General features: G+C 34.0%; 1 protein-coding gene across 12 annotated transcripts in view; it reads left to right on the top strand.

Annotated features, from left to right (window-relative positions):
- TERB1 (telomere repeat binding bouquet formation protein 1) overlaps nucleotides 1-15,438 on the top strand; it is a 21,013-nt gene extending 5,575 nt beyond the window's left edge. For 5 of the 12 annotated variants that reach the window (XM_052795976.1, XM_052795971.1, XM_052795974.1 and 2 more), the window contains 16 exons: nucleotides 17-77; nucleotides 175-290; nucleotides 423-545; nucleotides 1,076-1,228; nucleotides 2,368-2,499; nucleotides 3,938-4,063; nucleotides 5,026-5,183; nucleotides 5,953-6,314; nucleotides 7,917-7,978; nucleotides 8,908-9,000; nucleotides 10,358-10,528; nucleotides 11,017-11,097; nucleotides 12,593-12,706; nucleotides 13,105-13,217; nucleotides 13,764-13,976; nucleotides 14,558-15,438. In XM_052795976.1, coding sequence (XP_052651936.1) covers nucleotides 17-77; nucleotides 175-290; nucleotides 423-545; nucleotides 1,076-1,228; nucleotides 2,368-2,499; nucleotides 3,938-4,063; nucleotides 5,026-5,183; nucleotides 5,953-6,314; nucleotides 7,917-7,978; nucleotides 8,908-9,000; nucleotides 10,358-10,528; nucleotides 11,017-11,097; nucleotides 12,593-12,706; nucleotides 13,105-13,217; nucleotides 13,764-13,976; nucleotides 14,558-14,587 — 2,108 coding nt within the window. In that variant the 3' untranslated portion in view covers nucleotides 14,588-15,438. Of the gene's footprint in view, nucleotides 1-16; nucleotides 78-174; nucleotides 291-422; nucleotides 546-1,075; nucleotides 1,229-2,367; nucleotides 2,500-3,937; nucleotides 4,064-5,025; nucleotides 5,184-5,952; nucleotides 6,315-7,916; nucleotides 7,979-8,907; nucleotides 9,001-10,357; nucleotides 10,529-11,016; nucleotides 11,098-12,592; nucleotides 12,707-13,104; nucleotides 13,218-13,763; nucleotides 13,977-14,557 lie in introns of those variants that run through there. The other 7 variants (XM_052795978.1, XM_052795970.1, XM_052795979.1 and 4 more) reach the window with 7 other exon arrangements.

Here is a 15,438-nt window from a genome sequence, read left to right as displayed (position 1 = left end):
ATGTGTTCTTTTTTAGAAAGTGGGCAAACCTATGTCAGAGATACAGGCTGCATTGGTCTTCTGCTACAGTTATTCAGGTAAACAAACAGTTGCAATTCAAATAGAAAAATGATAGACTATTTAGGACTTATGTTTGCTTTACTATTTGGGACTTGTTTGCATTGTTCTTAACAGAACAACACTTTCCACATCTGAGATGAATCTGTCAGATGAAAATACTAATGAGTGCTATCAGCTGTGGTCTTCAGTCTGCAGTACTCTCTGTGCTTGTGTTAACAATCCTCAGAATGGTAAGTGTGGCTATTAAAATTATGAAAAAAGTTTAAAGTATTTCTCCAAAGTGACAACAGTTTGTTTTCATTTTTACTGTTCAACTGAAATTTCATATTACATTTTGATTTTTTTTTTTTTTACTTTTCCAGAAGATAATCAAAACATTTGCTGTTCAGTTTTTCCATATGCCAAAGAGTGGCTTGAAAGTTGCACAGAGCCTGAGATAGTTCGTCCTATTTGTTCATTTGTTGGTCTCACAGTTGCAAATAACTGTAAGTGCAGCTCAAGCTTTAAATAGTTTTTCTTTTGTAAAAGTAAGTTTAATTTGATAGTTAAATGTTTGATTTCTTTTTGTCAATCTCTACAAATTGATTTGTTGTTATTCCAACTTTTACTCTGAAAACCGTATTCCACCATCTTTACGTACACTGTTGTGGCGAAGTGCACAAACAGCCACAAACTGGCTACATTTAGTAAGGTCAGTAAAAACTATTCGGAAGCTGTTTTGATTAAAAGTATTTTACAAATATAAGTCATTATTACGTCTCTGAAAGCAATGACTTACAACTTGGGCATAATGTTTGCCATTTGTATGCCTGTATTAGAGCCATGTGTGTCCCGTAACTATTGTATAAGACAATTACTACATTTCTTGAGATTAATATATATCCAGCTTCAGTTCTGTTGTATGGGTAGAAATGTAATGAATAATACATGCACAGAATAAATGTGATGATTGATAAAAAGCTAAAACAATTTGCAACTTGTATTATTTAAGACACTTTTTTTTTTTTTCCCTAAGCATATGTGCAGAAATATTTTGTTTCTGTTGGAGGATTGGATACATTAGCTAAAGTTCTCATCAATCTTATGCATGATTCCTGTATGAGTCACTCAAGCACAAAACTTGCAGTAGTGGTGACAAAGACTCTGGATGCCTGCATTGCTAATGACTGTGAGTGAAAAGACCACTACCATTTTTTATATATGGTAATTTTAAAATGCAATTTTAAAAGTCTGGTTTTGGTGGAAAAGTGATATGAATGGATGCTAAAAGGCAATTAAGTTATATACATCCCGGTTTATATTGCAGATTTTTTAAAAATTCAAATATGTATATGGGGAATGATTCAGTTCATCTGAGGTGGGTTACTTTCCCATTGTTGCTAAAATAAACACAGTGAAATTTCAACTATACTGAAAATTAAAAATAAGATGCTAGAGCTAGTTTTGTGTAAGTAAAGCTGAGAACTGGCCGTAGCAGTCAGCTTTGATCCTGGAGTTAGAGCTGTGTTTCTGTAGGCCTATGCCTAAGCTAATATACTTTGTAAGCTTTAGGAGGCTTTAGTAACTCAGGTGTGGCGCTGAACAAATGTGGTATGTCTGCATAACACATTTTTACTCTGATTTACGGTGTGGCTAGTGCTACCCTAATGAGGTCTGTGTGTATTCCATCAGAAGATTTTGAGAAACCATGAGCCTGATGAATCTGTGCTGTTGGCTGTGGTTGTATTTGACGTTTCTGCCATAAGTGCTCGCTAATGGAAGTTCAAAAAAGTTTTAAAGCATATACCTGCACTAGTTTTGAGCCTAGTTTCCAAGAAGTTGGTACGTGACAGGATGAGGTTTCAGCATGTATGTACTAGCAGTGGTGTTCCCAGTTTCAGGAAGAGGTTGTCCTCTACCAGAAACATTCCTAGCTCTTTTTGTGGCAGGTAGACTGTGTGTCAAACCTTATTCTCCTCTTTCTTGCTCTGTTCTGGAACTGATAAAAGACGTGGAGAAACTCAGCAGAGGTTTACAAAACTTGCACATTGCAGGGCCCCTGTTTATCAGATCTTCTACCACATCTCTATATAGCGCAAGCTGGGAGAAAGGGCAGTGTTGGATATGGGGAGTAGCATAGGCAGAATTACTGCACCAGGAGGGTTGTCGTAATTTGAAGAGTTAAAATGAAAGAGAGAGAAGAGAGGGACTGTGCAGGCCCAAGGCTTTTTAGAGGTCTGTAGAGTTCTCTTGAACAACAGCATTTTATACTTGGATGATGCCTTACTATCTAGTTTATTTTTCTTCAAATTATTTTCAACATAATAGCTGCCATGGGTGTTGTCTTGACAAAGTATCACACTGTGTCAGAGCTACTGAAGTTGCTGTCCAATGACACTCTGGATACTGGAGAAAAAATTAGTATTATTCTAACAATTGGGCACTGTACTGAAGTTTGTGGTAAGATTTTTTTTCTTTTTTCTTTCTGTCAGTTTCTACTAAATTCTCATACACTAACTACTTCAATGGTGTTGTTTCATCAAGACTGGAACACGAGAGAAAGGTCTATTAAATAATGTAATATTAACATTCGGAAAAAATGCTTGCTATAATGTTCCATCTTTAAATTTTAAAATCTGTTAACAGATAGTATCTTTAAGAGCTTAGAAAAAAGTAGACTATTATGCAGGAATTCAGAGCTGGGCTTAGGTATCACAGGGTAAAATTCATCCAGACCTGAAAACTACTACAATACATCCATACCAAATAAGTCTTTTTGAGCTCTATTTTAATGGCTCTTAATATATACAATGTCTGTCTACTGTTCACATAGCTATTATTTTTAAAAAAAGTTATATAACAGTATTGTTTTTGAAGTAACGTAAGCAGTAGGTAACCCTGAAATGTTTTTGCCAGGCTCCTCAGGGCTTTCCCAAGCATAGCTGATGAAAATGTAACACTTAGGTTGGTATTTTATGGTAGTACAAGCAAACAGAATGTGAGGTTGTGACATACTGATCATTGTTTATTTATATTACTGGTTTTTCTCATGTATGTTCAGAAATTAAAGGAAAAGCGATTAAGTTCAAAAATCCTGATTGGTTATCGTCCTCTAAATGTCAATAACAAGTTCAATAATTAGTTCAGCAGGTCATAAATCTGATACTTTAAAAGACACTTTTTCATGAAGAATTAATTGAAACAAAGCTTAATGGAAAATGTCTTTCAAACAGAAATATGATTAAACCAACAGAATAAAAGTTTTTCTTAAAATGTCAACACTGACAAAATAATAATAGTTCATCTTTTGTCGCTTCCTTTGTTCTATCAAATTTGGACAACAAAGAACTATTTTTAGAAAGTTGTCAGTTTTATGAATGCGTACTGCAAATGAGATCACAATAAAAAAATCTAGCTAATTACATAGTTAACAAGGAGGAACAGATTAGCTAGACCAGGATTAAACTACTAATTTTATTAGAGTTTTGCTAATTATAAACTTTAAGCTTTTGATATCTCTGCATCTCAAGGCTTACATAATGTAGTGTATATACTTTAGGAGTATATACCAGAGGAAAAGAAATACAGAAGCCATAATTAAAATATTTTAGGTGACAATTAAATGAGTTTGGATCTCCATCATAGCATGTGTCTTAGTCGTGCTTCAGTTTTCTTACAAGAACTTTGAGCTATGGTGAAATCATCCTGTGTGATCTAGAGCGCTTCTGCTGTGACCCAGGTAGTAGGTCATTCATTACAGCATGCTTGGATCCATAATGAAAATCTCTTTTTCAGAATTACCCTGAAAGTTACTAGTATTAGTTTCTAAAATTACTGTAAGATTAAGTGTGTATGAGGCTGAAACCAATCTATTTTCCTGTACAATGTCCTATTTTAGAAGAAAACCAGTGTGAGCTGCTCCAGAACAATGGTCTTCCACTTATGATTCAGGTATTAACTGAGTCTCAGGATGAGGAACTAAACAAAGCTGCTACTTTTGTGCTGCAAAACTGCAAACAAATGAGTAAGCTTACTGTTACTGCTTTAAAAATTACAGAGATAATTTCCATCTTTAAGTTCTGTTGACTTTCTAAATGACTTTAACAGTAGCAGTTTTGTAATTCAGTGTACTCCAAGATGTTTGTTTCTGCAGAAAAGCTGTGTATTTGCCACCATGGACTGATTATGGCATTTGGGCAGAAAAAAGAAAAGTAAAAATTCCATTGATGTTGCAATAATGCATTTGCAAAACCTGCGTATGTAAGGCCAGGTCTTAAAAGCTTTCCCTATCTATATATTATGTGCAAAATATGAACATTGTCACTTAACACGCAATTGGTACTCTCTTCCTGGATATGTACCATTGTATCTAGAGACAAAACCAGTAGATAATGAAGCCTGAAGTCAGCATGACTACAATTATTTTGCAATATTAAAAAATCTTGATCTTTATTTTTAAAGTAGAGTTTCTTTTGAAGTATCCTGTTTAAGTTTTTTTTAATTAAGTGTATAATACTACCAATGAAACAGAAAGATACCTTGTCCTTTAAAGCATGGAAGGTATTATACAACTGATAATTAGTAAAAAGCATGTATCTACATTTTTATACTGAAAACATAACTGAGAGTTTTAAGATTGAGGGGGTGCGGTGATTTTCAGTGTCCATTAATATGGAGACCTGTACTAGTAAAGGACCTATAGAGTTATGATTAAGTCCACAATAAAGTAATTTTTTAGAGTACAGCATTGTGTAAACAGCTCATAGTAACTATGATTGCAAGCTCACCTCTTCTAGGTGCCATTTATATTTGAAGTGTATTAACATTTATGTGTAAATTTAAGTTATATAAAAATCATTATTCAGAGGTTATATTTTGCATTAAATTATTGGGGCTGTCCCTCAGCATACTAAAATATAATAAATACTTATTAAGCTGTTAATTGATAAAATTTGCAATAATAATATTGTTTTTTATTTCATAAAGCTGAACAATTGTCCCTGAAAATAAATGATAATTCATTAAATGTGAACAATGCAGAAGAGTTGGACGTGCAGGTCAGAAAAAGAAGTTTACAAGACTACTGGAAGAAAGCAAAAGAAATTTTTCACAGAATAAACTTGATTGAAAAAGAACACAATGAGGTTGGCCTCTTTACCAAAGTAGGATAAAACTAAGCAAATCTTTCAAGAGTTTAGGGAGAAATAGAAAGTAAGCCCTTAAGATAATTGCAGTGTGAGCTGGAAAAGTAGAGAAGACATTGGATGTGTGTGAAACTAAAACCTGCAGCTTTTACCATTACTGTATATCATGCAAAGTTAGAAGTATGCAGGGCAATCAGAGAATGCAGGTGTCGGTATTTTTATGAAACAGTTTATTATAAAACCAGGTTTTCTACAAAATTGAGATAATTTAGGTTGGAGAAACAAGAGTTGGATTTATTTTTAATTGCTGGTCACTTAAACCTATAATTTTAATATTTGCATGCATGAAATGCCCATGATTATACAGCTATGATGAGATAGATGATAATGGAAAATGTGAACATAAGTGGGAAAAGTTGTTTGATATTTTCCTTGTTCTGTGTAACTACTTGGTATCTCTGGGTGTGGAACAGCAAGTTTTTCAGTTATTTAGCTGGATCTTAAGTTAATTAAATCTTTTAATTTCTATAAGTGCCTTGTATTAGTAGCAAATCCATTGCTTCAGCCTGGAATTATCACTTAACTACACCTTCAACACCTTCAGCAGCACTGCTGTCTTGTTGGCTCTCAACTCGGGGTTTTTGAAGCTTCTCTGGAATTTGTTTTGCCTTCAGAGTTAGACTGGTCTATCCTAGTTAATCTTGTTACTAGATTTATTTAATATTTTTATAGAGCTTGTATAGTCGCTAACTAATATTTTTCAATACAGGAGAAAGTACAAAGAAGAGTATTTGTAGACAGATCTTCAGAAGCCAATATTGAAGCATCAAAGTACCATGAAGTGAATCCTGCTGATCCAAAAACTTATGTAGAAGGAACACATAAAGAAATACATTGTCGACAGTTGACCTCTGACTTAGATGATCAGGTTCTTGCTCCATCTGTAGATTCTTCTCCACTGAAAAATGAAATAGTGAACACTATGGATCCAGTAAATGCTTCTACTAGACAAAGTGAACAGAGTAATATTCCATGTTCAGTTAATGAACTGCAAACAGACAGTGTACTTCAAAGTCACAATATAAATGAAAAAACTGCTTGTGTAAAAAATCGGTCTATTCTTCAAGTAAGGTAAGGATCTTACACCTAAGCAGAAATACTAAGTTGCTTTTCTTTAGTAATTTCCAAATTCAGTGTCAGCCTTTTAAATTCTGTGTTACTATGTCTTCTTCTAGTGAAAAGACATAGCCTTTTGGTGGCTCACTAGAGAATATTCTGTGGAAGTGTTTTTTGACATCACAGATCAAAGTTTATAGACACTGTAGTTAGTAATAAAAGCTTCTGATCTCTTTCTCTGAATGGTAGGCTTCTGATGGATTGTATAGAGAGCCTGTTACAGGCCATGTTCTAATGCCTTCAACATAGTGCTAAAAAAGCATCCATAGTGTATGCCTCAAAATTCTCACTGATTCAGTAGATCAAGATTTGACCCATTGGTTTGGATGAAACAACAAAGAACTCTGTAATATGCCCTTACTAGGAAAACAGCAGTTATGGAACTGCTTTGCAAAAAATTGGAGTGCCTACAAACTAGGGAAAAAAGCTCCCCCCCCTTTTCTTCCCTCCATATTCAGCTGCTTGCCTGCACGGGAGGAGAAAGATATAGCCTTGGTTAGTCATTCACTGTTCTCTTGCTTGTTGCTCTCACACAAATTCTTACTTTCCTCTTTTGCTTCTTATGGTTATCTTTCCTATTGATAAAAAATTATAGGCAACATGCAAGGATAAATACAGATTCTGTTATCTTGAATTTATATCTGGAATATCCCTCAAGACAGGCAATGAGAGAGTAAGAACAAAACTACGTTTCTCCTTTTTTTGAGTTCCACTTTTTTATTGTGCTTTTTTAATGTGACTGGCTGGACCCTGCTCCTATGTAGTTTCCTTGCATGCATTATATTGTAACTTTTCAACTACCACAGAAATTATCAAGAGCCCTAGGGTGTTTTCCATGGTACATCCAGGTAAATTTTGCTTTGCTACTGATTAGCATAATTTCACACAGCTTTTTTATTTGTTGTTCTGACCTCTGAAGCACAAAACTATTAAATTAAATTTGGGGGGGGGGGGGAAGCGCTCTCCTTGCATATGCATTTGTGTGAAAACAGGAGTTACCCAAGCATAACCATGGATGAGGCTCCTTGCTCCTGCAGTATTTGGAGGTAGTCAGTGACATAGAAAAATGCATGATCACCATATCATAGGAGCATGTTGGTTGCATAAAAGTTAATCAGTGTAAGAAAAGAAGAAAATCAATTACCTTTTAGAGCAATTGCTACATCTGATGAAGGCTGCAGTATTTTGAAGACTTTGGGAAAGTTCTGTGTGCACTAAGTAATCTTGATGTGAATCAGAATTGCAGATGATTCTGGAAACCAGCACCTCTTGAAAGCACTGCATCCAAATACTGGAACAGACTTGCTGAACAGCACTGCAAGGAATGTTAATCATAGATCTCTGGTAAAACAGATTTCTAACACACAATGGTTACGTGCTGGATACTACAAGCCCAGTAACTTGGGATAATTAGAATAAATTTTTCAGAGTTTTATCTTTTATATATTTAATGTGGTTTTTGTTTTGCCTTTACAGTATGTGTATTAATTTACAGGTAAATGTATGTTGTGAAGTTTGATTTTTTTTTTTAATTTGTTCACATTTTGATCTTCCCAGTGAACACTTATTTAAACAACCAGCAGAGATTGTTAAAAATATGAAACAGACATGCAGACCAGGTACAAATAGCTAAAGATACTCCTTTTTTAGATAGTATGTATAATATCCTTTAACTGTTTGCATAGTTTTGGAATTGTTTATTGTATACAATTTTACCAGTAGAATATTTATTCTACTTTTCTTCTAATACATATTTTAGCTTTCTTTTTTTAATTGATTTTAACTATTCAAATGAATGTATCACAGATAAATGTTTTGAGTTTAGTCTGAATGCAATTCGTACTGAGCAATGAAAATCATTAATAGAAAATGCACAAGGATGCTGGTTTTGTTCTGTATTTGCAAGACTGGGGATAGAACCTACCTGTGAGAGTGACTTTTGCCTGAAGCTATTCCTACATGTTGAACACATGTTTAAGATAAATGTTTTTCAGATTTGCATTGACGTTCTTAGACTGATACATTTATTTCAGAATTGGGATCTGTTCAATCAAATCTTTACTCCTAATTTAGTTTCCTGTTAATTTATAAAATTTATAATTATTCATTAGATTAGTATTTGCCAGGATGGTCGCTTTACAGGTGACCAAGCTGATCCCCAGGTTATACCTACTTAAATTGAGAGTAAGTATTATTCCAGTACATCACATCTTTCAGCATCTGATTCCAAATGGAAATGAAGTTTGTAAGGCTTAGTTCAGCAATGTAAGTTTATAGGGTTATTTTGCTGTGTTCAAGTTGAAGTAATATGCTTTGGGAGAGTGATGAAAAAGCACTGAATTAAATGTAATTATTCTGGATTTACAAAACTGTAAATGCGATCCATTTAACTTCAGGAATTTCATTTGGATTTTCTGCTCTTATATAAATTAAACTTTAATAGTCTACAAATAGAAAATACAATTGAATATAGGTACATTGTTGCATGATTACCATGGAAAAAGATAGGTTGCATTTTCTTAGTGTTTTTTTTTCTTTCCTGATTTAGGTCAACATTCATTCTACTCAGAGGTAAAAAAGGAAGAAAACAGTACTTCAACTACATCTGCATCCCATAAAATGGCAGATTTAAGATGTTTAGGTAAGTATTATCTTAGGTCTGTTTTTCCTGAGTCCATAAAAGAAGCTGTAAAGAGTCAGCAATGCAGTAAGTGAACTGACATTACAAACATTTTAACACACCTATTGGATTATGTATTATGTAATTCTTAACTGCTTCCTTTCTCTTTTCTGTGCCTAAAATAAAACATAAATATTGAAATAAAGCTTACATATCCCAGTTTTGGTCTATGTATCTTAATGTGGGTTTACTAACAAACAGAATATACAGCAGCTTAAAAGATGACACACTACTTACAAGAATAATGAAGAGTGGGTGTTTTCCTCCTTTCTCTGATTGGAAGGAGGGAGGAAAAACATATAGCCCTGCTTAGTTTCCTCATGTATTCCCCTGCTAAGCCTCCTAACTATTCTGCAGCGCTTCTGTTTCTCTGCCTTACTGCTATTAAGTACAGGCAGGTGGTTTTATAGTAATTCATGATTGTAGGCCTCAGTTACCCCATCTTCTACTTCCTGAACATGGTCTATCAGTAGGTTGTAAGAATGCTGCTGGTACTCAGGATTCATAAGTGGATTTTGTAATCAAGCCCGTGTCTCTTTATTATCAAAACAAAACAACAAAAAAAAAAACCCCAAACCACACAAAAATACCCAACTGCCAAAAAAAAAAAAAGGGCCCATAACCCACCTTTGGACATCATTTAGGCATATAAATCCAAGCTGTCAAACTAAATTCAACCTGAGCTTTAGCACGGCTTTATCTTAGGCTAGAATATTACAGATGTGTACCAGTGCCCTTGTTGTAATTCCTCACAGTGCAGAAGTTCTCCTTCAGCTGATATAACTAACTGTGAGAACATCCAAGAATAACTAAACCATAATTTACCCTAGGAATGTCCTCAAAACCGAACAGGAAGGCTTCCTGTGAGGAAATTCATACCTAAGCTAGACTTACTTATTCAGGTTAACACAGATAACTGTTACAACACAGAGAAAGTTTCCAAATATACCAAAGATATCTTTTATATTCTGTCTCCTGGATAAATGTGCAAAGGGAACTGAGGCCCCTTTCTTCCCATCCCACTAATATTTTTACTTCTGTAGAGGATCCGTGCCTCATTTAGTACTTCTGGAGTTGAAGTGCAGTATAACTTGGCCCCATAGGTCATGTTGAAAACTTTTTTTTTTTTTTGAGAGCAAGTACAAAACAAGAAGTATTTTCAAGAAGGTATGTAAAGTGTAGCCTCTTTTGAGATGTGTTTGTAGAAAACTGGAAGTCAAATTGTACATTATAGTGAGCAAAATGAAATGCTGGACTTTGCGATGGCTTCTGTAGCATTCGTGCTTGCTGTTTCTACCATACCCTATTTTTTTCCCAGGTTGTACAGCACGAGGACTATCCTTCAATAGTAAAACCTTTACCAAAATGTTGCAAAGTTGTCCACATCAGTGTGACCGTCATAAAGTCATTCTGGAAGCTGAAGAAAGATATAAAAAGGAACTTTGCAAATTAGCTGTTTGTAACAACAGTAGATATGCAACTCATGAGAGTAATTATGATTTTTTTTTTAGTAGTTGTAACTATTGTTTTAAATTTTATTTAAAATTCTGAACTTTTTTTGGTCTGATTCTGATTGTCTGTTTTTGTAAACTCACTCATTTAATTTGATTAACCAATGATTTCTTCTAAGTGAGATCAGAACTATCCACTTCAGTTTTGAGTATCTTGTGTATTTCTTGGCAGTAGTAATATATCCTCATTATAGGTTTTGATGAGACTCTGTCCTGTTTGCCAGAGTTAGTCAAGTACTAATAGAAAGGAATATATTAAGTTGAAATAAGTGTGAATGGATGTATGACATCATAACAAGGTCATTTCATTCTAATATTACATACTTAGGGATGTAAGAGGCTTATAATTCTTAATGAATTAAATAAAAGCACATCCTATATTTTTCTGGTTTAAAGGAGACATTTTGAAAATTAAACAGTTAGTACTTACTGGCATTTGTACTGGTGTCCATCTTATATTTTGCAGAACTAGTGCTGACTCCAGTGAAGAAAGAAAGACTGCATACAGAAATAACAACTTTTAGGAGCAAAAAGGATAGCTTCCAAAGTAAGGGCTTGGTTTGGAAATTAATGCAAAAAGCCCTTAGTGTCTAAGTAATTCTTTTGCAGGCCTTTACCATGGGATGCTGTGGATAGGGAATTAGGGTTTTTTTTCTGTGGATTCAGTGAAAAATCTCTATATTAATAGGCCAGAAAATGCATATTTTATAATAATGAAATTGTGTTATGCATATTAGTTTACAATGAAGTTATCTGGCACTTTGTAGATACTGCTTTGAATCCTGTCAGGGGTACTTCCATGCCATCTGCTATTTTTCAGGTTTGTGGCATTAATTTTTAAAATGGAGAGGTATAGTCAGGATCAGAATACAGTGCAGTTGCCTGTTCCTGGATTCAGCATCACTCTATTAATAGCCATGTTACCCTATTACACCTGTTTCTGTTCATGCTTGGAGCTCTGCTAAGGACTTGGATCTGTGTGTGCTAAATAGCTAAAAGGATAAACCTTAATGTCTACAACAATACTAGAGCAAGTAACTGAAAACAACCTATCAGAAAATTAAGTACAGGAGATCTATTTACCTGTCCTGTATTATGAGCTGTTGAATAAGATGTTAGTAACAAGGTAGAGATGGAAAAGTGAATATAAGTTCCATCAGTTTCTGCAGTGCAGTTTAGGAACCCTATGTTTACAAACTACCAGTTGCCCATAAAAACTGGTATTCTTCATAATACCCAAGTGTCCATTTGTAAATAGCAGAGTACGTATCTTTTTACAGTATTTTATTCTGTAATATAGCAAAAAAGGTAATGGTTATAGTTTTTTTTCCTTAGCCTGCAGTTATATATTTTTACATAATTCACAAGGAATTTTCTTCCAAATGTGGTGTTTGTGGGTACATCCTGCAGAGCTCCAACTACAGTCATACGTTACTACATTCATCGACTAGTAACCAATACTGTTTCTTATGACTGATGACCAGAAATTTTAAAGTTGGCTGAAGCAGCTCTGTAAATTAGTACTTACATTCTAAAACATTAGTATTACTTCAAAAAACATTCTCTTTTGAAAAATCAGCCCACCCATCAGGAATTTATTTTTAGTCTTCTATTTCCAAAAACCTTGTTTATGTCATCATTTTATTTAACTAATTTCTGGTAAAAGCTAGCAGATTGATTTTTAAATTTTTTAAACTTTTTTTACCCTCCAGATTCAGAAATTAATTAATTTAGCCATGATAGCCATGGAGGTCTTTTAAAATAAATTAAAAAAAAAAAACCCAAACCCAACTTTATTTCTCGAGAGCCCATTACACTAATATATTACCTTTAGCAAGCAAACATTTTCTGAAGAAAACTGAATTTTCCAGTCTTTGTTCCAAGACCAGATAGTAGTATGGCTCAAAAGATGGTTCTCTCTTCAATTTTAATTCCTAAAACATTACCTGTGTTTTGTGTTGTGTGGTGGTTTTTTTCGTTTTGTTTTTTTTTTTTTTTTTAAGAAAGATGCATAATGTTTTATTGTTTGGGTTTTTTTTAAGGTATTCTTTTGACTCCAATTAGAAAAAACAAATCTACTACTTCAAATAGAGATGAACATAGTAAAAATACTAGGTTGACTGATGACTATAACTTGATACCGACATATGAAAAGTGTGAGTATTACCAGAAAATTAATTCTGTAATAAGTGTAAGTTAACGATCAGGTTTTGCATTTAGGTCAGGGCATTGAGAAAAGCACCTGTGCTTGCTATTGGAGACAAATGGCTGAGAATGTAAATAGATATGTCTGTGTACTTCCAATCACAGTACTATTGATGTTTGAGTTAATTCCTGTTATTTGCTAGTTGCTTCCAATGCACAAATAATCCTTATGTGTTTATGTCAATGATGAGAAAAAGATGTAATGAAAATGAGATATTACTAATAAAGCAACATTTACATATTCAAATTCATTAGAAGAAATATTCCTTTATACCACTATATTCAGTTTTACAGTAGATTTCAGTTATTTTAAAGTAACTAAGAGGTGGCCTTGTTCACAATTTCATAGCTTTCCAAAAAACCCAAGATGCTAACTTGAAGAGACAAAGAGTCAAAGAAATGTGCAAACAGGAATGTCAGCGCTTAAAAGAAAACTGCATATATTCACTTCACAAAGATGAGGTTAGTTATGCAAAGCCTAATCATACACTCACATATTTATAAATGTCCAAATAAAATCACTATGAATCACATAGTTTTTTTTTTTTCTAAGTCACCTTTAACAGGAGCCCAGTAGCAAAGTGAACCTTATTAAAAAGATATTCCTCTGTTGATTGTACTCTAGTCATATTGATTTATCCCTGAAATGAGGTAAGCATTTTTCAACTGACAGTCCTTTCTGAATAATGGATATAGAGGTATGCTTTTTCCTGCACTAATGACAATTTGCATAGTATAGAAATAACAGAAACCTTAAGGCATAAACATACTAAAGGTATAAACTGTGTAGGCATGACAGAAATGAAGGTAAAAGTCATGGAAAAATACTGTTTTTCACTAAGTGGGTGACCGTGAAGAAACCTTGAAGAGCCATTGTTATCTTGACACAGTGATCATTTCTTTAGAACTACTTAAGATCGTATTGTCGGTAATAATGTGTTACTTCCAAATGCAAAATAGTATGTAAATTTACGTAATTTTTAATGACACCAAAATAAATATTTGCAGATCAATGAAATATGTTCCCTGGACGTGAACAGAAGACCTTTAAACAAGAGAAAAAGAACCCGAAAAGATTTCACAACTGAAGAAATTAACTGTCTTTTGAGTGGAGTAAAAAAAATGGGTAATCACTGGAATTTAATTTTGTGGTCTTATCCATTTCAGAAAGGACGGACAAGTGTTGATCTTTCCAAGAAATACTACAGGTTACAGTTGCAAGTAATCATAATTTTATTTTCTACTAATCATATACACTGTCAGCTCAGTTTTCACCTTTTGCCCCTGAACGGACTTGCAAAAAAAAGGACAGGCTATTAGAATTTGGAACCGATGGGATTGTGCTTTGTGTCAGTTCAATGCTGTGCACACTAAGCATTAGAATGGTCTCCAACGTAATTCAATCAGGGCTCGTGCTTGGAGAGAGAGAACTAAACTGGGAAAATACTAGAGAGCCTTTGAACCTTCCAGTGCCACCTGACAGGATACAAAGAGGATAAGAATTTCAATTAAGGACTCTAAATTAATCCCTATGTTTACTAGAAAGTTCATATTTAATCTGTTCAGCCTCGTCTCTGATGATGGTTTGTGAAAATCTCTCTGGCAGTTTTCACTGTGTTTAATATGTACATTCCTTACACAGAGGTGCTATCTATGGATGGGATAGATAATGTTTCTGCTGTGCTTTGGATATGTGGGGGAGTGTTTAGTGGCAAGTGTTCTTCTGCTGAAACATCTTCTAAAACTGTGCAGTGTTTGGGTCAACATTTGTCTTGATATTTTCTTTTATCTCCATTTTACAGAGGCAAGAAAAAAACAAAGCTCATCGATAACATCATTCAAGAGTGTTTTGGATTTTGTTGTAGAATGTTGAAGAACAGCATTTTTAACAGCGAGGTATTGTCACAAACATATGAGCCCTTGGAGAATTTAGATTGGCTTGGACTCATGTTTTTCAATGATAACATTCTCTGACAGAGTTGTTATGCTTTGCAAATTTAAATTGCATGTAATTTGATAAGTTGTTCTTTTTTATTTAAATAATGCTAACATAGCTAACAATCTTTATCAGTAAAATTTACAGGTTTTTTTTAACTTAACCTTCTTGAACATTTGATTTATGTAACATTTGATTTGGCTTTTTGTTTGAATCTTTTTATAGTTTGCTTTATGCCATTTGTAAGAAAAGGCTATATTGCTAAAATGAGTATTTTACGTCAGAAACTGCTAAATGTTTATGTTGTGTCTGAATTTGTTTCCTCTTAATCAGTGAAATGCAGGTAAAATATTTTGTTGTGCGTTCAATGTGCTGTATGTGCAGAAAAATATATCTATGACAGAAAACACCAAATGTCTGGTTAAACGCTGCTGCATAGAGTAGGCAAATCTTACATTGGTGTACAGTAAGTAATTGAAATAGAAAGCTTGTGGAAATGTCAGAACTTCTGGGGAGAAGATTTGGTGTGTGGTTCAGCTGCAGTATTTCTTGGCTGATACTAATGAAAGGGATAACATTCTTGGACCTACATAAAATACTTCAGTGTTGAACTAAGTAGGATGCAGGTACTGATAAAATTTGGCTTGTCTTCACAGTTAGACATTTTTCAGTGTACTATTCAAGTAAGTGAGCAGAACCGCCATTTCTGCTAATTACACAGTTTTTACAGAAAGCTTTAGTGAAAGC

The sequence above is a fragment of the Harpia harpyja genome, chromosome 9 (assembly GCF_026419915.1).
Source record: "Harpia harpyja isolate bHarHar1 chromosome 9, bHarHar1 primary haplotype, whole genome shotgun sequence".
Taxonomy (NCBI): domain Eukaryota; kingdom Metazoa; phylum Chordata; class Aves; order Accipitriformes; family Accipitridae; genus Harpia; species Harpia harpyja.
The sequence above is the reverse complement of the archived record's forward strand: the minus strand, read 5'-3'. Positions and strand labels throughout refer to the sequence as shown.